The sequence below is a fragment of the Simochromis diagramma genome, unplaced genomic scaffold (assembly GCF_900408965.1).
Source record: "Simochromis diagramma unplaced genomic scaffold, fSimDia1.1 OVJJ01000816.1, whole genome shotgun sequence".
Taxonomy (NCBI): Eukaryota; Metazoa; Chordata; class Actinopteri; order Cichliformes; family Cichlidae; genus Simochromis; species Simochromis diagramma.
The window spans coordinates 17,153,137-17,180,368 of NW_024386908.1; the positions used below are offsets into that span (position 1 = coordinate 17,153,137).

The 27,232-nt window shown below is 43.5% G+C and overlaps 1 protein-coding gene across 31 annotated transcripts in view; it reads left to right on the forward strand.

Annotated features, from left to right (window-relative positions):
• The window catches only part of celf2 (cugbp, Elav-like family member 2), a 235,233-nt gene that overhangs the window by 111,135 nt on the left and 96,866 nt on the right, over window positions 1-27,232 (forward strand). For 2 of the 31 annotated variants that reach the window (XM_040035782.1, XM_040035783.1), the window contains one exon: window positions 1-25,245. This exon is cut by the window's left edge. The exons of the other annotated variants lie outside the window; for them this stretch is intronic. In XM_040035782.1, the coding sequence (XP_039891716.1) occupies window positions 25,160-25,245 (86 nt within the window). In that variant the 5' untranslated portion in view covers window positions 1-25,159. The remainder of the gene's footprint in view (window positions 25,246-27,232) is intronic. 31 annotated transcript variants of the gene reach the window in all.

Below are 27,232 nucleotides of genomic sequence, written 5' to 3' on the forward strand. Positions count from 1 at the left end.
GCACAGGAAGTTCAGATTCACATATAAGCAGGAGTACCCAAGGGATCCGTGCGAGGAGACTATGTGGTGTTATTAACTCCTCCTGCCTGTTCTGATCTGTTCCCACTTGACATTAGCGGGAGAAAATGACATGCTTTTAGCAGTGGCTGCTCATATAAGAGGGTTACCTCTGTCAGTTAGAGGCAAGAGCTGGTGGGAGCTGACAGGAGCTCGAGTTCTCAAGAATAACTTGGTTTAGAAGATGGAAGGGATGGAGAGAGAGAGAGGGAGGATGGTTTTTGCTGTCTTCTTTTGAAAGAGAGTGGATACACTGAAGATGTTTGGCATTTTAAAAAAGACCAGAGTGACTTTCTTTTCCCTTCTGGATACAGGTGCACATTAACATCGCTTTAAACGCTTAACCCTAGCATCTCCATCTTCTTGGAACCTCTGCTGACAAGCTCATTGATTTATGTTACCTCTAAGCTGACGCTAATTGTAATCTTTAAGCATCATCACCTCCTAATCCCAGCCGAAGGTAGCCATTTAAATTTCTCTACCCAGAAATCCTCTCGGGGTGAATCCCAAGTAGGCCTAAAGACAACTAATGTTGCCGCTTTCTAAAGACAAGCTTTCGTACAGTTGGCTTTGATAAAGAGTCTGCTTTTAGATCACAAATCATCTTAAATTTGCATGTCTACTCCCTAAATTTTACTTTTTCAACTTCATCCTTTTTTTTCCCCCTGTAATTTTGTTTTGTGTGCTTTTGAACGTAGAAAAACACACAACTTCAATCAATCTCCTATCCCTAATTAGGCCTCCGCCTCACCTCGGCCAGCATAATGATGGTGTGTCCGCATAAAAAGCTTCCTTCTGTTGTTTTCCTCCACTTCAAAAGCTGTTCCCCTGCAGACTACCCCGCTATGATTTAGCAGTAGGTCTTTAGGTTTGTTTGTCCTCTGTTTTGTTTAGTCATTAAAGTTGTCACACTCTCTTTGGATCAAAGCAGCTTCAGGAGCGGTGCAAATTAACGTCCTAAATATTAGTGGTGACACCTCGTTAATGGGATGCAACATGTCACAGGGGGAAGCAGGAAGCCAGCACGAGGCACAGAGGGTTTTCATCCTGGACTGTAGCTGGTGCATTTCCACGGATTTGGAGTCCTGGCGGTAGATTTTATGTTATGTCAAGTTGTGGTTTTGGTCAGCGGAGGGGTACTTGGCAGCGGTGGTGGTAATTAGGAGAGCTGGCTGGGTGTTGCAAGACGTTTTGCAGGTTGTCAGGCGGTGGGCGTGGTGGTGAAATGTGATTGACGGTGAGTGGGTACAGCGGTGGGCATTGTGGCAACTGTGGTTGGCTGAGATTGGCAGGCAGCTCTGTGTAAGCTCTTTTCTGATTGGCAGACATTATAGCCTTTTGTGGTTCTCTGGGGTGCTTTCACACAACTACAGCCAGTTAGTGTGCGTCTGTGAGCTTGTGGACTGTGATCCCTTCGAGTTTCCCCCTGGTTTCCTCTCCAGATCTTTAACCAGAGACACAGATGACCAGACAGACCTCCACGCTGAGGGACGCATGGCGGTTTTTAACTTGCTCACACGTGTATTTGCACAGGGTCAGCGCCAAAACCACTCGCACACTCTTTGGTGTGAGCGTGCAAACACATGGCAGACATACACTGAAGGCTAATGAGAAAAGTAAGAGCTCTAGAGGTCTCTGTTTTAATGAGAAGGCCACGGCTCTGTCTCACCTCTGCTGGTAAACAGCAACAATGACAACAACTCACTGAACTCATCCCACAGAGTGTGTGTGTGTCTGTTTGTGCATGTAACTTAACTAACTTTGCTATGAAGCCCTTCTATTCCACATTTGCCAAGCTCCGGGCGCTTGTTAGCGTACTGTCAAATTCCTTCATGAATACACAACCTCAGGCATATGCACACACACACAGATGCTCACAGCCAAATCAAATCTCAGCTGGCCAGACTGATGTTGAAGGCTTTTAACGCAGCTGTCGTTGGCTAGTCTTTCTGCACACGCTCAGTCATGAATACCCAAATGCATAAGGCTTTGTGGAGTGTGTGAGTGTGTGTGTGTGTGTGTGCAAAATCAAGGTAGGAGGGAGCAGTGACACTGCAGTTAGCATTAGCCTCCTTTGCCATTCCCACCGCATGCCTGTCAGCCTGCGCTTAGCTTAGCGTCTTCATCTGCAGAGGATTAGCATGCAGCACTAGCCGGCACTATGAGCTGAGTCTCCCTCTCTGATTAGGCGTGATGCATTTGAAGCCTCCACGGGGAGAGAGGACAGCACGCACTCCGCCGCTTGGCATATCGGCTCATTGTATTAAGCGGTGTGTGTGCGGGGTGTTAAGCAGATGTTTAGTGAATGCAGCTTATTCGAGAGAGAGAGAGGGCTCATTTTAAACAGCAAGTCCGCAGCAGCAGCAGAAAGGAAGCGTTGACACAGCAGGGCGCCGTCCACTTTGAATTTTTGTATTGTTCTGTCCCGAGTTCAGCTTTAACTCACAGAGACGTACCTGAATTATATTACACCAGTTCAGTGGTTTTCAAATGAATACAAGTTGTTTTGTAGGAAAGCTTTCTGTAGTGATAAAAACTAGTACACCTCTTCACTGTTGCTCTGATGCCACACTGCATGCCCAACAGCGTGCAAACAACTGAACTTAGAAACAAAACAGTCACATGTGTGTTTTAGTGAAACAGCTAACGGCATTAACCATCTGCCTCCACCCTTTTGTAATGGTTTCCATTGTAACTTGTTATTATTTGGGACCAGCAGCAACAGGCTGGACTTTCCAGTTCAACTCAAAGTTATTCAGTAAGTCAAAGCTCTTGGCAGGCTAACCGATTGAGAAAAAAACATGTTCTGAGTTTGAATTTACTTCTGACTAATAAATCCTCACTTTTATCTAGCATTTTTAACTGTTTATTCACACTTGTAACTAACAGTTTTGACTACCAGTTGTAGAATGACAGCAGCTAGAACTTGAGCTTTTTTTGCTCAGAGTTTCAGCTAGCTATACGAATCATGTCAAGAGGGCAGTTTAGCTAACGACTTCAACTGCTTACCTAAAGGGAATCATTTTTGACTGTTGCAATCATTTAAACGTTCCCATTTCCTGCCTCTTTGTACTTTTTATCCATAACTTTTAGTTTAGTTAACTCTTTTGTGCAGCAGATGTATTTATGATGTTTTTTAGATTAATTGAAACTAGTCTTTGAAACTGGTCCAGAAGTACTTCCTGGCATCTCCAAAACACTGGCTGGGAATCACAGAGTTATACAGCAGTTTTCTAGTCCTAACAGCATCAGTTATGTTAGTTTTTATGGTCCACAATCCTTGCTTACAACGTCGCCCCATCTTTCTTAAAAACCGCATAGTAGCATATCACCCCAATAGACCACTTTGTTTATTAATCTCTGGCAGAGATCCGCAGTGTCAAACCCAACCGGTCATGGCAGATGGCTGCCCTTCCCTGATCATGGTTCTACCTGAGGCTTCTTCCTGTTAAAAGGGAGCTTTTCCTTCCCATTGTTGCCTAGTGCTTGCTCATAGGTGGTCCTCTGATTGTTGAGGTTTTTTCTCATATTATTGCAGGGTCGTTGTCTTTCATAGGCCTGTGTAAAGTTTCTATGTGGAAGTATTTCTTGGCATCATTGGCATTCTGGAGCAACATTTTATCACATGGGGCATGTCGGCCTGATGTTTGTCTTAATTGGAAATCCTTGACATGCAAAATGTCACTCACCTCTTGGATTAATCCTGTAGTCATCTTGCTTTGGTTTCAGCACAGAGGGCCGTCTTTCTTGAGAAATTTTTAAAAACCTGTGGGACAGAAGTGATCACCCTGTTTGTGAGTATTCTGTTATGGAAATCGGCAGTTAGTGTGTCTCGAGCCTCCAGGGAGCATCGGAGGTATTGCACAAGTCTGTTCAGGCCTTTCCGAGAAGAGAGTGCAATGCACCAAGTCCCCTGGGTGCTCATTATGGAAAACTGTGGTTGACAAACAGGCCAAAACACTACGCACATACACATACAAGCCAGATGTAGACTCATGTCTTGCATGGTTCTGTCATTTAATTAATAACAGCGTGTCTCAGTGGGTCGAGTTGTGTGACTTTATCAATATTTTAACAATACGTAGTCCTAACTTGAGCTTTTGCACCCACGCAAGGGGAACAAAAACAGCAAAGCAAACAAAAAGCTTGTGCCTGTCTTTATTGCTGATACTATAGCTATAGCTGATAGTCTACAATAGACAATATCACCTCTATCTGTCTATAAGTTCTTGTGCGTTGCTGTTCCACTTGAAATATAAATGGTAAAAACAAGTTTCACAGTTTGTGACGAATAAGATGATTTGATACGAATGATGTAAACCCTCAGAGGAAACAGACTGAAGTCTAAGAAGGGAAGGAAAAAAAGCAAAAGACACAGAGGCACAGATGGAGGGTGGGATGAACAGGAGGGCGACAGAGAGAAAACGAAAGAAGGTGAGAAAAATAGAGAGGTGGGTGGTAGACGGCTCCTCCGGCACCCTTGGGTGGCGTTTGCTGTCTGTGTGTATGAGTGTATGTGCGTGCGTGCCGCAGATGAGTAATGGCCTCTGACGTGCATGTCTCTCTTGTCTCGTCCTCCATCCGTTTCATCATTACATGCCATCAATCTCGCCATCTCTCAATCTCCCTGTCAGCTCCCTCTGTTCCCCTTCTCTTTTTCTATCTGCCTCTTTCCCTCGTCCCTTCTCGTCCTCCTCCTCTTCCCTTCCTCCTTAGACGGGCTTATTCTACACCGACTGCGAAGTCCTTGGGGTGTTTAACTCCTCACCGCCACTTCTTCTCCTTCCTCTTCGCTCAGCACTGAAGCATTGCTCTGTTTCTCACCTGAGCCCCAGTTTAATTTCACTGTGAGAGTGGCGCTCACGCACTCATGCACACACACTCAATCATTCACTCACCTAACATCTTCACACACGCACACACACACACACGCTGACTCACCAACAAATACAGATATGCACGCACACATTCAGAAGAAGCTGTCAAGAGTAATGGTGTTTAGTGTAATTTACTGTACCGCCATTGTAGCCTCTGCTTTCTCAATAGGAATCATTATAGAGATTACATAATGGGGGTAATTTTTCTTCTGCCGTATACGGCACTGTGACGGCAGTACAAAGTGTTTTGGAGGCTGGAGAAACCCCGTTAGCTGTAGCTGGGAAGTAAATGGGTCCAGCGTAGCCTGGCTAAATCAGCGCCTGTTAGCCTCCCCCCACACCCCCCTTCAAATCCATGCCTATTACTCTTTAACAAACCCGAATGGATCCAGGGTATTGATCTGTTGACGAGGGAATGCTCTCTTTGTTCAAACGTACACACTGAGAAAAGGAGAGAGCAGGAAGTGGAAAATTTGACACGGAGAGCTAATGCGCCACAGAAAATGTATATCAGGGGTGTCAAATATAACACCCGTGGGCCAGAATCGGGCCCGCAAAAACTCCAATCTATCCCATTACATGTCTTTGGAAAATGTGAAGGAGGACATAAATTTTGCACTTTTAACCTTGTTCTCACTGATAAAGATCTTCCCCATGGCCATTCATACTCTGCCAAAGTAATTAAGTTATAGATTTCTGTATTTTAAGCATTTACATCTCACAATTTAAGCCCAAAGAGTCATGCTGGCAGATTTAAAATGAGTTGCATGAAGACATAATGGTGCATTAGAGGCCTTGTAAAAGCTCGTTTTTATCGTTTTTAATCTGTGGCACCCGGCTGAAAATGTGTCTTTTAAGGATCAAACACCTTGTGTGGCTCTGAAAAGTTTTTTGCTCATTCATTCATAAAAAAAAAAAAAAAGCAGCTGTAGTCAGATTGGATTCACAGCAGTTGCAATGGCTTCCAATTAAGATCAAGTGGGACTGCAAGGACTGATATCAAACAGTGTAAACAGCCTTTCAAAAACCACTAGATTCAACTGTTTTGATATGAATGGTTTGAATCATTTTTTGGGGAGGTGCCTGTGCAGCAAGCAGTTCAGCATGAATGTCAGTGCTTATGAGAACCTTTCGTTTCAGCCCCGCTGGTTCTCCGTGCACTCTTGAAATCAAGATGCGGGCTGAAGCATTCAGACAGTAACTCCTGAAAGAAACAACCAATTAAAAGAAAGAACAGAGCATTTTATTAACATTACGCCTCACTGTGCTTGTCACCATGAAAGAGAACCACGCAGGGAGACGGGTGATGCGAAGACAGTGTTGCTAGACAACTTGCTAGGTTACTGTAAATGCAATAAAAGCTTCCCAACAAGCGTTACATCCCATGTGACATCAGCATCAAACATCTGAGCTGATATCTGCTATTTTTAAACTCACCTACAGTAAAGATCTACTCTGTGGTATGATTTTTTTTTTAATCTCTTGAGTACTCAACATGTCTGGTTGCAAATGGTCTGAGATGCTGGTGCTCTAGTATGAATGTCACCTTTAAAGATTGTGTGCATTCATGTTAAGTAGCACCAAACACAACCGCCCTCCATGTTATTTATGTCAGCAGAACTACTGTCAGGACTCAGTGTGTGACTCATGCTGCAATTCTACTTCCCAGATGAGCGTTTCAAGACTGACAAGCAAGTAAAAGTGTGCTGACTGTAAGTCAGTCACAAAAGATTGCAATCAAATTAAAAGTTACATGAGTTTTACTGCCCCAGGTCACAGATATAGCCGTAGCTGTAGCTCAGATGAGTCAAAAAGGTTTAAGAGACACGTGGTTCACGTTAGCATTTAAGACTGAAATCAACTTCTGGTTTGTGTTTCAGGGCGACTCGAGCCATCGCCGTGCTTCAGACATTTGCTGGACGACGGCTGTCAGTCGCTAGCCTGATCGGGGGTTTTAACAACGCAAACGCGAATCTTTAGTGATTTTAATCTGCGAACATCAGTTATTAAATTTGCGAGCCGTTTCACAGTCGATTAAAAGTCCCTGGCTGTGCGCGAGAATTCAATTTGCACATTTGAAAGGGTGCAACAAAAAAAAAGTAATTCAAGGATTATAACAAATTAATGTTACCACGGAACACGGCAAAGTCATCATATCACTTCTTAAATGAGTAATAAATAATGTGTAATAGTGCCAGGTTCCCTTATGATGGAGTAATTGACTCTCCTCTGTGGTGCTCCGAGGTCATTACCTCCCCAGTGATGATTCATGTGTTCTCTAATTGCTCTGACATCATCCATGTTGGATACACACAGTATCTCTTATAACACACACACACATGCTCGTTTCATCATTTGGCTCAGCAGCAGCCGAGGCTGCCAATATTGTATTTACATTAAATGTGGATAATTTCATAGACCCTGCATGAGAAGAAGTTTGCTCCAGCATCAATATGGCTGCACAGGTGTCTAACCTTGACTACTTACCCAGCATGGCTATTCATAGGCCATTAATTAGAGCAGGATCCTGCTAATTAACACACAGGCGCATTTGCTTTCTCTGTGACACGCGCACACTCACGCTCACACTCACTCTTCTCCTTTCCCCCTGCACTCCACTCTCTTCACGTTTGAGTTCCATTTAATGCGCCCTGTTTGATTTGCCCTACTAAAGTAATGAGTTTGGAAAGCAGACAAAAATTCTGAAGTGTGTTTTGGAGGAGCCTCAGGATAATTTGAAGTCCTGGGGCTGGGAGTAGAAGTAGGCTCGCTCGCTTACATCCACAGCTGTACACATTTGCGCGCACGCAAGCGCGGAAATACACACCCGCGCGCCGTCGCTTGTCTCGTGTATTATGTGTGTGTTTCCACAGCTGAATGAGAGGTTTTTTACGCATTTTAAATGTTCTTTAGAGGAGCCGAGCAAAACAAAATCAGAGAAATCTGAGAAAATAATACATTTTTCTTTTTTTTGTTCCCCGTAGTATTTCATTCAGAAAGAAAGTAGCAGTTGTGTTTTTGCTTGTAATGAGCAATTGTTGGTTATACAAAGTGGCTCTCGGTATCTCTTGCGAGGACTTGTTTGTTAGGTTTTCAAAAATCCAGGCTTTTAGAGCGAGTCCAATTCAATTGAAATCACATCGAGTGTCACTTCTTGTCAAAAATGGCTCAAATCAGGTCTGGACTTTTCTTGAGTACATTCTCTTGAATGGCCAGCAGGGGGCAATTTTACTGACTCCAGTCTGAGTGTATAGAAGTCTGTGGGAAACTGATTCTACGTCTCACTTCATTTATGGCTTTAGTAAATCATTTCCCAGTGAGTTTTCGATCCCAGTTGCTTCTTTTAAGTCTGTTCAATAGAGCATGTAATTCAATTTGTTCATTATGATTACATGTAGAGTAGAATAGATGATGAAGCAGGGTATGCTTTGACTGACAAGCCAAGAAAATAATCAACCGGAGCCTACAAATAAGACTTTGGTGGCATCACGGTGGCTACGTCTGTCTTTCATATCCTGTGTATGGCAGAGTGACCAAGCCATTCTCAAGTAAACAAGTTTAGTTTTTCACTATTCAGTTATGAAAAACATAAACAAAGTCAAATTTTAAGTCTCAAACCTCAAATCAGTTTTAAGGCGAACTCTCGTCAGATAAAATTTACATCAAGTCACAAATTCTTTCAACCTCAAGTCCAGAAATGAATCCCCATCAGTAACAAGCTATTCACATCAACTGGCCTCATAAAACTGATTATTAAAAAGGTTTTCCATGCTATCTTTATATACCCATCCATTTCATGCCAATTATTCACTCCAGGGTCACAAGTTTTGGTGGAGCCTAACCAAGCTGTCATAGGTAGATTCTGGACAGGTTGCCAGTCGATCGCAGGCCTCTCCAACTAGTTCCCTGATCTCCAAAACTAGTCCTCAGACATTTGCAATGAGTCTTCACACGCTGCAATTAGTCCATCTGTTTAACTATCCATCTTTTTAGAAGAGTGGAGGATGGGGAGAGCTGGTGCCTCTCTCAGCTGTCATAGGACAAGAGGCGGGGAACATCTATCATTCACACTGACATTCTTACTTGCATCCAGTTTAGTCACCACTTAACCTAACGTGCATGTGTTTGGACTTTGGGAGGAAGCTGGAGACAACCAGACAACCAGTGGATTTGAGCCCAGGACCTTTTTAGCGGTGCTAACCTCTGTGCTGCTGTCTTTATTCTTTCTATTTGAAATTGTCCTGAGATTTTAGCACCAACATAAAAAACAAGTTTCAAGCCTTCAGTCATGTGACATACAACTAGCAAAGTGTCTACCTGAATAAAGTTTTAATTTGACAAGTGTATGTCAGATATTTGGAAATGACAGAGGTTACATGTTTAACCTGTAAACGGTGTGCAGTATTTGGACAGGATTAACTGTGTTGCTAGATTATTTAAGCGGTAGAAGAAGCTTATTTGGAGCAGGTCAAAAGATAAAGACCCCCTCTGCATTAGGAGATAAAGAAAGGTTGAGTAGATTAGGCCTAATAAAACACAACAGCCCCCCCTCCTGCACAACTGAATCTTTGTTGTCTAAACAATAACAGCTGTGACTGTGGAGTACATAAATAGCTCTGCAGCATTTTCACATCTTTACCTCGTGCCAAAAAAATTTTGCCAGTTACATTACAAGCACTTAGAAGCTGGAACAGCGCAGACGCACGTTTTTCCTCATGTGGTTCACATGGAAATGCGCACCCGGCATCCACTCAGGCTGCAAGGTGCTGTCATCTCCACACTATCCGGACAGAGGACAGCCCTGCCGGGCCCTGCAAACCTGCACAGTTTCAAACATCAAGTGAAAAATTACGTTAGAACAAATGATAGATTTGGCGAGTCTGGATCCAAGCCAGGGGGAGGTTTAGTTATGAAATAGGATGCAGATTAGCCTTCCTCCTCGTCCTCCTCCCCCTCTGCTCATTCCTTGTCAGCATTCAGACCTCATCGCGAACCAGTGCAACTCGTTGGCGTCTGTTAGCCTGAAGGAAGAGAGAGCGAGACAGACAAACAAGGATGAAGTGAGAAAAAGTAGATGATGGGTTAGGACTGAACAGCAGGGTGAGTGAGGCAGAAGAGCCGGAGAGGGAGGGAGACAGGGAGAGATGGTTCATTAAACATTTAGAGGGATGGCGAGCAGACAGGCCTCTCGATTTCTCTCCTTTTACTGTTTGGGAGATAGGAGATTGAATGTAGGCCTGTGCACTGACATACACCTCTGTTAGCGCTTTGTCTGTTCATGTGTATGCGCATACATCTCCGTGTGAGTTTTCTGTCACACTGAAATTCCCACTTGTCCCTGCAGGTATAGATAATGGCTTGGAAATGTAACTGCACGACCCTAAATAAGGCAGTCCCAGTCATGCTGTAACACTGTGCTTAATCCCTATATCAAAATACACACACGTACACATGCTAAGACAAACACCCAGGGTAATGCAATTCCAAGGTTAGCCAAAGAAATTATGTGTTAGTCGGGCTTACCCGTGGCGTATCTGCCTCTCCATATGAACTGGAGTGTATTTACCCTTGTACACACCTCTGTGTATTGTCCCATTTAGCATGGTTCCCACTCATGCATCCTAATGGCCCCAGAGAGCCGGGGAGTCTCTGCTGTCTGTTATTAGTGAGCAGCACAGATCAATGGGCTCCGGAGCTGCAGCGCTAGCCTGTTAGCGCTTCCCCATTCAGACCCACTGAGCCGTGGCTAACACTGCAGTGAAAGTGTTTGCTAGTATAAAGTCTCCGAAGTGGGGAGGCACACCTGTACCCACCCTGCTTCTACAGATGTAAAGCTGAGCTCTAAAGCCAGTGAGAGGAGAAAGGACCACTGTAGATAGGAAATAAGAAAGCATACAAAGGGGCCTTTGATGTGCCAGTTTGGGTCCAGTGGGTGGGTATTAAAGGGCAGATTCACCCAATTTACCAAAAAAAGAGAAAAGGGAAAACATATTTTCTCACTTACTTCTAGTTCTACTTAGCCGTGCAGGTGGTTTTTTCAGGTTCACAGATATTTGTCTCTTAGACTTCAGCTGCCACAACAACACAAGAGGTAAAAGGAATTTCATTTGTCGGCCTCAAAGCATTGACAACTCGCATTCAAAAAAATGTAACGGCATCTCTCCAAAAGCATTGCTCTTTGTAATACACAGACACCGCTTTGGACTGTTTTCTTAGGGAAATTTGCTCCTGCAGAAAGCGTTTGCAATGAGCTTAAATAAAGATAAAAGCAATCTCTTTGTCTAGATACAGATAGAGCAAGCGAGCAAAATGTTCAGTGTATTTTAGGTGAGCAACCCTTTGTTAGGGGCAGCATGGCGGAGCTGTTTTGAAGGCTGTCACCTCGCAGCAAAGTTTTCGATTTCATGTCATAATAGTTTCATATCTATCACCGGTTGTTTTTTGAGGAAGTTCTTCGTCTGATTTGTTTTGGTTTATTTTGCTAAATTAGAGGTCTGGGTACTATTTAACTCAGTCAAAATCTATTTGTAAAGCCCAGCTGCTGAATAAGATCATGAGTTGAAGCCTCTTTCATTTTCTTAAGCTAGAGTGGAGAGTTGTGTGCGCATACAGATGGAGATTCCCATTCATATGATTGGTGCGTACAAACGCATCTTTTTATGACCAATGTAGAACAAAGCACCAGTGTGGAAGTCTCTATCCCGCTGTTCTCCTATACTGACGCAGGTCTCAAGACAGTCAGTGACTTAGTGGCGATCTCTGGTCGCAACCGGTTGGCAAGTGGCTGCTGAAGTTTGCTATTTCCATGTGAAATCAGCCACAAAGCAGGTGTGGCATCAGAAACTTTCTTGTGACTGCGTTTGTCACTAGCAGGTTGTCACAATCACTTGCATTTTTCAGGGAAGATGCCAACTTGTCTGCACAGTAAAGACAATTACCCTGAGACAGTATGTTAGGGTAATTGTAGATTTTCAGTGGATACAAATCTTTTTTGTGTTAGCCTTGGAAAAGGTTTGAATGGTCAAACTGAACCATTCAACTGAACTGTTCTGCAAACCACACTGCAACTGCACCAAAGGTACAGCTGTGCCTCACGGGGTTGCCTAAAACTCAACTTGTCCCTGGAGCACAGATGAGTGTAATAGATAAAAAGTATACCAGTCCATGCTCCAGTTTAGATAAATGATGGGTGGATACCCTTCCTTGAACCGTCATAAGTTAACATCTTTCTGGCCACTTGCTCAGAAATGGCAAAGAACTTCAGATTTAACTTTGCAATGTTTTTGAAGTTTTCTGAATTCTACCTAATTATTTAGAATTTTTAGGACGTTTACCAGATGGTTCAGCTTCACCACCCTTATAAACCCATTCGACAGGTTGGTGGAGATCAAAACAGAGCTGAAAGGAGAGTGACTACTCTCTGTAAACGCAGGAAATAGTATGATTAAAAACTGCATCATTTCGTTGGAACTGTTAATTTGCTTAGATTTGTTTTCTGACCTCTAGTTGACGAAAATAGATCCACTTTACAGGCTGGATATTGAGTTGTCACTGAGTCATCCATCAGATATGATGGGTTTTGTTTGAGTTTTTTTATTGGTATTGTTGGCTTGATCAATACAGCGCTGGTTCTGTAAGAGAACAGTGCTAAATTAATTCAGTAGGGCACACATTTGTTTGATTTCTTCACAAATGTGTGTTGAAAGTGTTTTATTATCCCGATTAGTATCAGTATTATGTGGAAATGGTATTATTATTCTGTTAGTGTCTGCTGACAGCCTTACTGGTTTTTCATAGGCTTTTCAAAACTGATGCACAAAGAAAAAAGACTGTTTCCATGTGAACCACATGAGAAAAAAAAGAATGAAAAACAATTGGAAGAAAAACAGATTTAAAGATATCGAATATCAGAGCAGAATGTCAGCCAGATACTCACTCACTTTTGGGCCTTGCGAAGCAATGTCGCTCAGACCGTTTGTGTTGATTTGCACATGCACACTAACACACACACAAGTATAATTAGCCAATCCCTCTCCCTTTCCGTCAGCATATGTCAGCATATGGCTCCCTCCTCAGAGAGGCTGATGAACAGACTGATCAAGGTTTAATTTTGCCCTGGAGGTCCTGACCTGGAATGTAGGGCAGAAATAAGGGAAGGAAAGGAAAGGAAAGGAAACCAAAGCAAAGGAAAGGAAAGGTTCTTTTCCAAACAGCTGGCAGCCTGAACTCCTTCCTCCTGTTGACCGGCCTGATGCTGTTGCCTGGGTTGTTACTGTCAGACTCCTGCTCCTTGCATGGCACTGAACATAGAACCATATTGAGCCATCTGTTCCAGCGCTAATTGGTATGCATGACATTGTTTTTCCAACCCATAAAACCTAATGAAAATGAACACCCCACCCACCCTAATATCTGTTAATGCTATCACCCGCTTTCTCCCCCCCGTCCCCCTCCAGCTCAAGCCCTCCTCCTTTACAACATTACAGGAATAATTACACTGTAGTGGGCATTAGCAGCAACTCTTGGTGAGGCACTTTCTGTCCAGGAGGCAGGTCCAAAGATTGGAGATCACCTGCTGTTCTCAGTGGAAACCTGTCAGCTGTCTGAGATCCAGCGCCCTCCCAACACCCCGTAAACTGGGTTCAGAGTGTGAATTGCCACAATTTTATTGAGTAAAGTGCTTGGAAATGCAGGGCTTTAATGTGCAAGTGATTTCCTCCTTAATACTGACGGTGCACTGAACGAATCACACAAGCAGAAAGAGACAGAAACGAGGGAGGAAAGGCTATAAAAAGCAAAAGAGGCAGTAAGTAGATGAATAATGTGAAAGTCCAAAGAGTTATATGCGCAAACATTACTAATTATTGAGCAATACCAAATAAAACCCGATCTGGGATCACTTGAAATTATTGCTTAAAGTTCCAAGTATTATGGATGACAGGCTGAGGGGTTCAATCAGTCGGGAGGGACTTACAGTGGAGCCGCTACTCCTCCACATTGAAAGGAGTCAGTTGAGATGGACACCTCCTGGGTGAGGAACCATGTCTTCTTTGTTTGTTTGTTTTTTAAATTGAAGTGGCTGACTGAGCAGCCAGTGGCAATAGATGCCCATTGTGTAGAGATTTATCACATCTGTCATCTGTTTTGCTCGAAATTGGACCATAATCTACGCAGTGAGCATTAAATTAGTCTATAAACTGAAGGTTGAGACTACAAACCTAATATACTTCATTACAATCGTTTTTGTCTACCAGTTTTTGACTTTGGACTCAGATTGTTTTATTTGACTTAAAAACTGGGCTTAAGATTTGCACCTTACATTGACTTGCCTGGATGCATGTAATATTTCTAAAACATCAGTATTCTAAAGGGACTGATGGTCTTTTAGGTACATCACATCTTGACCATCCCATGCGGGAAGACTTGAAAGAAAAGAAGGGCGAATGTTGGAATAAAACCAGGATAAGAGGGAAATCAAAGGAGTAAAGGGACTTGGCAAGCATATAGTTGTACAGCCTCAGTACAGTTTGTGTGGGTTAATGTGACGTCAAACTGAAGAATGTGTTGTACATGTGGACAAAACACCCCAGTTGTATTTTGTGTTTAGTGGGAGCCTGAGGTCAAACACACAATCGCACTCAGTCGCAACCGCCTTGAAATGATCTACGAGGGAAATTACAGTGCAAACAAGAGTTTACAGATGTGTCCACGCAGAGAAAAGGAACTTCTCAGTGTTGGGTTTTTTTCTGGCCACACACACACACCAACACAGAAAACATTGCCCTCCCATGCCAGCCAATAAATAGGTTTCCCCCGGCTGTCTCTCTCCACTGTGTTCAACTTCACTTTGCTTTTGCTCCGAGCATCCTCTCCACTACTGCAAGAACTACTGCTCCTTCCCCTCTGAGGTCGTACGGGGTATATGTGTGTCTAATAATGGCTGATTAAAGTCTTAAAAGCAGTTTCACCTGGAATATGCTGAGTAAAATTTAAAAAAAAACCACACACTTTTTTGTTTTATTGACATCATATATGAAAATAGGATCCTCTCCACATGCTAATAGAGGTAACTCACAGGCTTTCATAACCTTTGTACTGCAAGCAGCGTAGAGGTTTGCTCACAATGGGACACAATTGTGCCAAAGCCAGTACAGCAAATGCACTCGTGTTGTTAAATCAGTGGTGGTTTGTTGCTGGCAAGTGCCCTGTTTTCTCTCCCGCCTGTCTCTGTTCCTGTTTGTCTCTGTCTGATGCCCTTTTTGTGCTTTTTCTTCTTTTTTTGTATTTACCCTGTGGTTTTCTGCTCTGTTGTCCCCTTTAGAGGTGTCACGACCAATGTGCATGAACACACCGGGGGGGATTTATTGTTCAAGCGGGGCACAGTGGTGGAGGTGTTGCATGTTGTACAAGCAGACAAGGATTTACTGTAAAACACACGCAAAAGCACTCAAGCACCTGTGAAGGCCCAGGTGACTTTTATTTTTCCGCCAGTTCCATCAGCTGAATTGAACTGGTACCAATCTGATATGATCCCCCACCACCATCACCATCAGCCCGTCCGCTATTTCTTCTGTTCGCTGGATCGGCATTGTTGGCCCGTTTTGCGGAGAAGCATTAGTCAAATGGGCCATCATCCCCGTCGGCGAATCAGATGATGACTTTTGGCAGAGTGCAGCCGCAGCGCGATGCCAGACAATCAGAGCCACTGCCATTTCATCACACGGTCGCACGCGGACGCACAGGCACGCACGCAGACTCACACCACAAACAAGCTGTTTCTCATTAAGCCCGCAAACATGAGAGATTGAGTGAGAGGGACGAGGGGTGATGACGGAAGGGAGACGAAGGGAGCCGAAGGCTTTTTCCAGGGTGAGATAAGAGAGCTGGAAGAATGAGACGGGGGACACGGTGCAAATCCACCAAAGAGTCAAGGGTGAGGCACCTACCTACCTGACACCCAGAGCTTCCACCCCCCCAGATACCCTCACCCCCTATGTCCATTGCTGTTCCCATGGCAACAAGATATAGGGAGGATGTGGGGTGAAGAAAAGAGGAAGTGTGCTAAAGATTAGGGTGGAATACTGCTGCTACTGCCTGGATTTGACCAATCTGGTGTTGAGGCTTTAAGACGCTCTAATTCCTTCCCCCCCTTCCTTTTTATCACGTGCACACACACACACGCACAGAAACTCCAGGTCAGACTGATGTGAGCTAGAAAGCATATTTTGAGGGAGAAAAGTCCAGGAACTGCGTTGTCAAAGTAGAAAAAAAACAGAAGAAGAAGTAGTAAAAACTAAGTGCAGCTGTTTTTTGTTTTTTTCTCCAAAATATTGGCCCCAAAAATAGAAAAACATTAAGGCCACAACTCAGTGTTTGAGAATTTTCCCCGTGCGGGAATATTTTTATTTTTGTCTCTAGCAGATCGCCTCCCCATCTGTGTATTTGCAAGCTTGAAAACTTTGTGACCAGATGTGCATTAAAATTCACTTTGCTCATTCACGCTCCCACGAGGAAGAGCGTTATTGAATCCAGTGACCTTGTGACCTCTCCTACAGTGTAAGCAGGCAATATTTCTATTTATCTCTCAACAGATACAAACTTATTGATTTTTCTTGTGTCTAGATGAAACTTGTACATCTTTACAAATGCTTGTGGTGGTTGGAAAACCTTTTGTATTGTCCATGATTAGGAGTTTACCATGGACAGAGGTTAAATCCATAGATGACTGTGGAGGCAGTATGTGCAAAAAGGACTATACCAAAGCTCATATCGTTTTGTCAGATTTGGATGTAAAGGTCAACACCAGTTGCTAATCTACCTGCTTGCCAGCTGTTGTCAGTGAAAACCAAAAGCTAGAAAACATCTAGAGGTCATGTGAAAAGGTGTGTTTAAAATCTTTCACTGAGCAAATTCAGCTTTGGAGCAGGTGCTTTAGGTTGTGAAGGAATGTATTTTAACCCAAACCCTCATCTTTACTTAACCCTAGGTCGTAGTTCAGCTCCACTCCTCCTCTGCATGTGACAGCGTTCATCACCTTGTTGTTTCTTCTCGCAAATTATAAAATAGCACTTTGAGTGTGTGTGTGTGTGTGTGTGTGTGTGTGTGTGTGTGTGTGTATGGGAGGCAGTGGCACGGTGACTAATACACAGTTTAAGTTTCGTTGTGCAACTTAATTAACTTACACACACGCAGACAGGCTGTGAACAGTAGAATAATGTTTGCACTTTCTTTGAAAGGACCTCATTCATCCATAACATGTTCTTTCTTTATGAACCGTGACGCATTTTTAAAAGAAGTTAAGGGGGGTAGAAAACTCAAGCTTGAATAGAGACGAAATAGAGTTATTCATATACCAATTTTGGGTGTACCTGCTGAGGCTTTCTTTTGGGTACTCAGCTGTGATACATTTACAGGCATTCTTATATGAGGCTCAGAGTGTGTGTGTGTGTGTGTGTGTGTGTGTGTGTGTGTGTGTGTGTGTGTGTGCGTGCTTGCATGTGTGTTTGACTGGAAAATGCCTGAATTCAGAAGAATCAGACCTGTTCAAAAATTATTCTGACCTATATTTTCTTCCCAGCGCTGTTCTGTTCACACCGTTAGCTGCAAGGCGCTCGTGTGATGGGGTGGGGTGGTTGCTTGCATTATGTTTACATGAAAGCCGGTGAAAAGAAAAAGAAGGAAGAAGACAAGTGGCTACAGATTGGGTGCACGCTTCATTATCATTCTTTCTTCTTTTTGATTCATTCACTGTGTTTTTAAATCTGTTCATCTCTCGACATTCATAAATAACTTTTAAAGGCCAGTTTTCATTTTGGCCAGATGTTTCACCAGATGAGATGACATCTTTCATAATGCTTTCCATTTCAGCCCTTAAAAGTAAAAGTCAGAGCTGGCTAAAAACGACACAGTGGCTGTCTGAATGTTTTGTATTTTTATGCTAATGACTTGCTGAGGTAGGAGAAATGAAGTGCTAACTTTAAGGCTTTTTAGCTTAACACATCCTGTTATTTGATCGGTCCGATTCCAAATGTTTGTGCTGATGGGAACATTATCTTGCTATATGTTCTTTAAAAGCTTATCTGACATGTTGCATAAATACACAGATATATTGCATGTGTTCATATACAAAACTGTGAAAAAGCCTTGATCCAGTCCTCATTTCTTTGTCTTTCTGGGAAAATCAGATATAGGTGGTGTGATTTATGGATATGTAAAAACACATAGAAATCCAGTATATAAGAAAAAAAAGACTTTTTTGGATGTTGGCTCTCTTTTGTTCAATATTACTGGTGTTCCCAACCCACTGGCAGTGTGTTGGTGGATCATTTTCATGCTGAAAAATTAAGCTGTTGTCGGATCAGAACCTTTTTAGATGGTACTGGATGGTGCATCCACATCTAAATGTACTTTTCTGGGTTATAATTCCAACAGTTTTGACAATATCCCCAACACCACTTGCTGAAATGCATCCACAAACCATGACAGACCCTTAACATTGGTTATTTGCTAAGTTGTTTGTTATGCATAGGCAGAACACTTGTTCATCCCTTGAGTTAGGTGTCTTATGCTTAACTGTTTCATAGGTTAGTGTTTAGTGACTTGACAAGTAAAAACACCTGGACTGAAATTGAGTGAAAAACCAGCCAATGTCCAAAGGAATACTATGAAAGACCCCCAGAAAGCCTGGAGAAGTATTGCTTCGACTGTTCTCATCATAAACCAAAAAATGTCATCGGCAGCCAGGCTCAAAGCCAAAAACTGACAAAAGCAATGAGTTTTTTAGCAGCGTTTAAGCATTTCCATTGCGGGGAAACTGTTTTATTTTTTCAGCCAAGCTTTTACTTTGCCATTTGTTTTCAAGTATTCATATCAAGGTAGCTTTATGTGCCACAGATCACACCGCATGAACTGCCACCTGCAGCACCCAACAAGGGAGCTTTAATTCCAAGAAAACAGTGTGGGCTCCTCCAGCATTTTATACATGCAGGAAAATATGAGACATGAGAAACGAGCAGAATGAGACACATTTCACTTGTGTCCATGTGTGTCATGCATCAGTACCTTTTCTTCACATTGTGAGTGTCTAAGTGTGCGTTTGTGTGTGTGTGAGTGTTAGAGCGTAGGTGTATGTGTGTCTTCCCTCATTATCCGGCGACGGCGTGCGGTAGCTCGTTAGCGCAGAGCTAGCTGAGCGTCAGGGCACCGGTGCAGCTTCATTAGGTACTGTGACATTTATCTGATCGTTTCCCTGCGTCGCATGTACTGCCACGTCTCCATGGCAACCGCAAAATGCGTGCACACACATAAAGGCAATCATACAGTCTCATACAGACCGAGCACTTTCTGCTGCTTTCCTCCTCCCTACTGCATAGAAACACTGATAATAAAAAATATTTATTATGAAACATGTACCAGTGGCTGTTATCCCAGAGCTGTATTCAAGGTGGGTGGAATATTGCTTATTGTAAAGTTCAAGTGAATCACAGTCAATATCACACTCCCTCTTTTGGCTCGTACAGGGCCCCTGGGAGCCAGTTTACCTCGCTGTAAGTCACTTAGAGAAAACCTAAAAGTGTTCCAATAATAACACTGAATGCCATTCATTTAGTTTGAGTCACTAATCCGCCGTGCACTGACAAAATCAGTTACGGACTGGGATTCTGGAGGGAAAAATATGTGTCTCTTGTGTTGTTTGGTGAAGTTACTAATCTGCAGAAAACACTGAGGCTCATGAAGTGAATTGTGAGTGTGTTTCACTGGATGTGCGCGTATCTGCATGCACGTTATACGTACGTGTGCGCACACTGATGCACAGATGTTAGAATTCCAAGGTGCGTATGAGCGCTGTTCACTTGGGGCGAGTGTTGATGAAAGGAGCACATTTAAATGGCTGCAGTGATTTTGTAAATCTCATATTTCTAAGGATCTCCAAGTATGTTTACAAGTGTGCCTTCCTCACCTCATTTTAATGCAGAAGGCTGTGTGATGTGCTCATTGATGCTCAGTGTGTCCAATGGGGGAAAATGCACTCAGCAGAGCCAACTTCTCTTTCATTTTCAGGGATATAAAGAACATGAATAGAGCATCACTGTTCAAATGGGTTAGATGGTATCAGAGTTCAGGAGCTAATGATTATCTGTGGAACCCTACAGAGAAAGATCTACAAGCTTTGGGCCCCCATATATTAAACATTTGTAAGCAATACATTTCAAGTGTTTAGTAAATTTTATATCTTAGTTCATATGATAGTCATAATTTTTAAAGGCCTTAAAATGTAAAAAATACAGTGTTTTATAAGCAAGAGTCCTTAAAGCCGATATCTTCTGGTTATCCAAAGTCGGGTCACATGGCAGGAGGCTAAGCAGGATGTTCCACATGTCCTGCTCCCCAGCCACACTTGCCAGTTTCTTCCAAGGAGTTCCAGAGGTGTTCCCGGGTAAATAAGATGTATAATCTCTCCAGCTCATTCTGGATCTACCCACTTAGGCCTGCGCAGAAACCTTCCAAAGAGAGGCACCCAGGAAGCATCCCAACCAGATGCCCAAACCACATCAACTGACTTCTTTTGACACGTAGCAGCTTCACTCCAATACTTCTCCGAATGTCTGAGCCCTTCGCCCTGTCTCTAAGCCGGAACCACAGAGGAAACCTCAACGTGTGCCTCAGCTCTCTTTTCACCACAACAGTCTGGTGCAACACCTGCATTACTGCTGATGAATCTTTAATAAGTTCCCAAGATACTTGAACTCACTTGCTTGAGGCAGCTTCTTTCCACCAACCCACAAGAACCATGGCCTCAGACTTGGAGACTCTCATTCCAGCTGACTCAGCTGCAGTAAATTTAATATCTTCATATGATGTTCATATGATATTCATAATTTTCTCACTCGGTTGAGGCAACTTGACCACTCCAGTGCATGCTGAAGGTCACATTCTCTTGAGGCCAATAGAACTACATCATTGGCAAAAAGGTATGGATGACGCATCCGCTCTCTGCTTTACTGGGGTTTCCTGGTCTGTTTTTAATCTTCAGACTTCCAATTTTGTTGGGAGCCATGCTGTCTAAAGCTGTGATCCAGTCAGCCAGCTAGCAGTTAAACAGGAGTCACTAAGAGATGGAACTAACTAGTTAGTAGTGATTGAACTTAAGAATACAGGGTTACATTTTCAACACGCAGTGCAGAGCTGGAAATTTTTTAAATAGAGGTGCAATTGAGAAAGAAAATGTCTGGAAACATCTGATCAAACACAAGCTTTTTAACTTGACAGGTCACATCTACAGAGTCTGTGTATTATTTGCTAGCATGCATGTGAGACGGGAAATATCTGCTTAATGCAGCCCAAGAGAGCCGCTATCTTGTTTGTTGCTTCTTCCCAGCTCTACCCAGACAGTCCATGTCTTAAACAAACTATCTCCTGCTGTGTACTGATCGTGGAGTCATTTCTTCCGAAAGTAGTATTATTGAATTGTCATGTAGCCCTTGATGTACCCCTTTCAGCGTCTTCCACGATTTCTGTCTGTTTGTGTTAAGTCATGTCAGAATCTGTCAAGGTGTGCACGTCTGAGGAGATCTGATTGCCCGTGGTAGTATGTCTGTGTGTGTTTTCTAACATATTTGTAGGTGTGTCTTTGTGTGTGTGCAGTAAGCTGACCTTGGTCCCCGCACTCCCTCTGGGGCGAAGAGGGGAACTGATGTTTCTCACTCTGCTTGTCAGCAAGATTAGTTCCCCTGTGGGACTGTTGCACACCCTGCAAACACACTGCCAATGAGAAGAAGTGTGTGACAGCTCGGCCTTTCCACGAACCCACTGGAGTGTGTGTACTTGTATGTGTGTGTGCTCCGATTGAGGGGTTACGGGAGTCAGAATGGATGTGTGTTTTAGAGCAGAAACAGAAGGGGAAAACAGCAGGGGGGATCAGCGCAGCCAGCCTGAACCAGAGCCTGTGTGTGTATGCATGTGTGATATGTGTACATGCATGTGTGTATGGTTTCTGAGAGAGCACACACTGAGCTCTTTGCTGTGCTTACTCTAGACCTGGCTCATCTGCATCCATCTCCTCCACCCTCTCCCTCTCTTTTACTCCTACTTTTACCTCCGTCACTTTCCGACTGTCTGTTTGGAGCACATTCCTGTCTTGCTGCCTACTGAACTCCAGCTGTGAACAAGGCCAACAGAGGGGATAGCAGGTGGTTAATGTAGTCCAGGTAGCTCATCGCTGTCACCATTTACTCTTTATCTGTGGAGGCAAAGATTGTTTTCCTTTTTCCTTCTACCTGTAAAATCCACAGCAAAGCAATATATTTTTAGGGTTTTTATTGTCAGTCTATTGCTGTGTGGCAACACTGTGTTTGGAGAAAAAACAGGAGAACTCAGAAAGTTAATGACTTGACTGTCATAAAGAACCTTAATTCTACATTGTATGTTTCTCATGATATAATAATCTGTTTATTTTCTGCCTGAATCCCACCTGACTTCCAGAGAGCTCCACAATTTCTAAAATCAGTGCTTTGGTTCAACATGGCCCCTAGCTGTACTGGTTCACTGTGGTGAAGAGAGAGGTGAGCCTAAAAGTGAAGCTGTCAGTTTACACAAGCTGTCATGGCCACGAGCTGTGAGTAGTAACTGAGAGATGTGGATATGATGAAGGGTGTCTCGGCTCTCCCTTACAGATGGTTTGGTCATTTGGGGGGGGTCAGAGTAGAGCTGCTGCTCCGACACATCGAAAGGAGGCAGTTGAGATGGTTCCCCCCCTGCAACTCTTCTAGGGGTACACTGAACACTCCCAAGCCAGCAGTGAGGTGTAATCTGTTCAGCATGGCTTGACTCTGGCCCAGGGGCCTCTTACTGGTAGGAGATGCCCAAAACGACTCACTTTGGAGGCTTCAAGGAGGCAGGCTAATTAGATACTCTAACCATCTCAACTACCTCCTGTCGATTTAGAGAAGTTCCAGCTCGAATGATCAAGCTCCTAACCCTCACCTGGGAGAGCCCAGACACCCTTCATCAGAAGCTCAGTTCCTCTACTTGCATCAGCAATTTAATTCTTTCGGTCACTATTTACAGCTCGTGGCCATAGCTTAGATCAATCTGTAAATTCACAACTTCGCTTTTAGGCTCAGCTCTCTCCTGACCACGCAGGACAGTACATCTGAGTCCGTTCAACTACACATGCATTCATTTTTACAGTTGAATTTCCAAATTTCTTAATATTCAGTTATATAGTTGAATTTAGAGTACTCGATGGCAGCCCTACATGTCCACAGCTTTTGGTTCTGTCTCATCTTTCTCATCACGTTAATATCTGGGTCACTGCTTTCAAAAGAAAAGCTCTTGCAATTTTCCAGCTCTTAATGACTAAAAGACTAACTTAGCAAATACCTGGTAAATGTAGTGGAACATTAAGCAGCTAAAAAACATTTTGTCTCCAGACAATAACAGCACTAAAGACAGCCTGAGTGCTGAACTTGATTTTAAGTTGTCAATAACATGTTAAAAGCTTGTTCCCCACACCCCCAGAAATTATTGGATGACCTTTCTTGAACATTATTAGGAATCTTGAGGCCATCTAACTGTTTTCTTGGCTATACTTTGGACTATATTCTGCTTCTAAACAGCTTCTTTAAATGTGTTTAAACCAGCCCTCCCACAAAGTAGATGTTTTAAGTCCAAATAAGTCACTTTCTACAACCTGACTGTTAACTGTGTGTTCTACGAGTTAACAGCTGGAACCTGAGGGCACTGAAGAGAGAGAAACCACACGGATGAGTGGTGAATGGCTTGATGAGAAACATTTCCAGCTTTTCTGTTGCATTTCCGTTTTGATTCATGCCCAAGTAAAGTGAAAAACACACATTAAATAAATGTTATCTTTCAGTATCTGAGCTAAGCTGGGTTCAGACATGCTACAGTCCTGGCAAGCACGTCTTGATAGCTCGCTTCTCACGTCACTGTTACCACTGAAGCCAATTATTGAATTTGCCAAAAATATGCTGAGAGAGGAGGTTTGAGGAGCTGTGAATGTATAATGAAGATGATGCATGAATAAATAAATAACCATCATAAGGTTTTATGATCAATATAATGCAGCTGTAGTTTGGTCAAACAAGCCTGCTGTCTAATGTGAGTGCAAGGTGAGGGAATAGCAGCCCTCAGCAGATGCTTCAAAGCCCTACCCAGACACTTTTTTTTTAGCCTGGCTTAATACACACATACACATAGTGAGTGTAGATCAGCCCTCAGTCACAGCCCTGTGCTTCAGGGAGACCGGAGTGATGGAAGCAATAGTTAAGCCATTAAGGCAAACAATTGGCTCAAATTGAGAGGGAGGGAGAGAGAAAAGAAGAGCAAGAAGAGGGAAAGAGGGAGGGAGATGGAGAGTCTATGGCAGGAGTGGATCCACTCAACGACTTAATCCGAGCCCCAGGACACTCTCCTGCTAAGCTTCACACACTTTCACAAACATCTACACACACACACTATAAAGCTCTGCCTGCCTCCAATAACACCTTGTCAGTCTTGGCCACAGGGGCGATGGAAGAGCCGCTCATTCCTTTATAGTTAGCAGAGGCACCTACTTCCAACCACCTAAGGGAAAGACGGAGCGTGCAATCTACACAAGACAGCTCTGTGAGCATTCGTACACCTTATGGCTGCTGGTGTGAAGCTATTCATTGTCTTAGCAGGCAGAGTGAATGGTGGAAGGAGCACAGGGTGGACAGTGTCCTGGACGAGGGAGGCGATCCTCTGACACCGGCTATTGTATCGTCTCCCCCCTTGGCCTTGCTCAGTCCCCATAAGCCTCACATAAACAGCTAACAATGAGGGATTGTCTCCAGCCTATTCCCCCTCTTTCTGCTCTTTAGCTTTCACACACACATCAGCTTTGTGTGTGTGTGTCAGAGGGCGAAGGCATGATGTGCTGCAGTCTGAACCCAGCGACCACCGCAGCTTGTCCGATGCAGTCGTCTTCGCCGTTTATGTGGCTAAATATCAGCCGGTGATAGGGCCAGTCAGCTACTTGCTACCACCGCCGCCCTTCCCTCCCTCCCCTCCCTTCTTTCCTCTCTCCCCCCCTGCCGTCAGCTACCACCCTTGGGGCTCGTGCAGTACCCAGGCCCGAGCGATTTATCGGACAGCTTAGCGAGGAGCGGTTATTGCCCAGAGGACTGTTAGCACGGGCTTGGCTCGTTGACTCCTTCTCCATTTCTGGCGTTTTATTTGACATGTCCTTTAAGTCCTTTAAAGAATTGGGCGTTTCTGCCGAGCGCCTTGGCTCTTTCTGCAAAAGATGGATGGCCCGCGTTCAAAGGTCTGGATGTTTTCTTTCCTCTCCCTCAATCTCTCTCTTTCCCCCTCCCTCCTTCCTTCAACTCTTTCTCCTTTCGCTCTCGCTGAGCTTTATAGGGTGGTATTAGCGTTGTCAGCTAACCAAGCTCAGGATTTGGCTTTGTTTTGTTTTTGCCTCTTAAGATAATGCTTTTTCACTCTCCTGCTGAGAACAACAAAAGGAAGAGAAGAGCAATAAAACAGCACAGCCATTGACTTTGGTTTCATTAAACTGGTTTTCAGCCGTCTTCAATAGACCACAGGCCTTGATGGCGCTTGCGTGTGTGTAAGAGGTTGTTTGCAGCCATGTGTGTGTGATTATCGTCAAAACACAGCCACACTTAGGCTCGTGCGTACTCAGGTGCCGCTCTCATCTCTGTCATGGCCTTACTGCTGAAAGGTGCTGAAAGTTATTCACCTTCATTGGTGCATAATTAAATAAATAAATAACAGAGAGAGGAGCCACGAGTGTGTTTTGTGATGATAAGTGTTGTTGCTCTGCAGTGAAAGGGCGGGAAAGCACTTCAACTCCTTTTCGTATGCATTCCAGATGTGGAGATATATAAGCAGACCGATCGGCGTGTAAGCATCTGTGTCCTGTTAGAGGCGGCCTGGAGGTTTACTGTACTGGCTCTGCAGCCTAATCCCTCACACAAAACCTCGCATTACCACGCCGCACGCTGTTTACCCCGCATCCAGCGAGGCGTGCGAACACGCACAAACATTCACACATGCATCACGGCGCACATATATTCGCACAGAGTGTCTCCTCTGTCGGCTACAGCTCGGTCTTGTGTCGGCAAGTGCAGTGAAAAAAAAGACGTACTTTGTATGCTGCTTTTGCTGTTGCGCTGTAAAATAAAATCTGAGTTCACCTCAGTCCTTCAGTGTGGATTTACTGACATCCCGTATAGATCCATCGCTACATCTCCGCTATCAAAAATCCACACTTAGCATCACAGTGAAATGTCAGTTTGCTGATGTGTCAGGTCAGTGTATATAAAAATTGCCGGCTTCGGGGATATCAGGCTGTAAAACCTAAATTGAAAGCTGTCTCGCCCCGCTGTAAGGAGCTGCGAAGGCACCCAAGAGAATTTTATTAGTGTGGCTCTCACTGAGTTTCAGTGTCCTTGTGACGTTTCTAAAGGCTGTTTTAGAGCCTTTTCCATAGTGTTATGAATGAAAACCTGGGAGGGCATTTTTTGAAGTTAAATTAATTTTTTGCACAATATTGGTTCCAAGGTTCTAATTTAAGATATTTTATTATTTCCTCCTTTTTCATGTGTGTGTCTGCTGAAAGCTCAGTATCTTCTCTTATAGTGGCTTTGAAATGCTTCAGAATTCATGATATTCTACTTTTACAGATGTTTAAGCTTTCAAATCACTTTAACCCATTAGGATCTTGGCCATTTTATTCTATGTCTACTCTATTAGATACTGCAGTATGCAAAAACCAATATATATGTGTGCGGATGACTAGTTTTAAAAAAACCCACAAGGTTACAATACACTGGGCTGACTGAGAAAATCAGTTGTGAAGCTGAAAATCAAGGCAACAAAGACTGCTTTTTATACTGCTGCGTAAATTTTAGTTTCTGCTGAAATTTGGGGAGCAAATTTGAAACGTGTAATTGTGCTGTGTGCAGAAACGATACACTCAACCTTTAGGTTATTTATTTTAACACAAGGGAAATTTCCATGAGCAAGCCAGAGCACGGTTTGGATATTTGGTCTTTTGAAATTGAAACTGCGGGGTAACGCTGTTCTGCCAGTGAAAACTGCTTTTAAGTTTTCAAATTCAGCTTCAGGTCAAGTTTGTTTGTGTCTAAGTGTGTTTACGGGTGTGTAGTTTTAGTCCGAGATTCCTACGATAATCAAAAAGATTAGGAAAATGCTTAAAAGCATTGTAGATCCAGTTTAAATCACATAACATGAACACGGAGACCCTGATTCTTAAGCTGTTATTGATA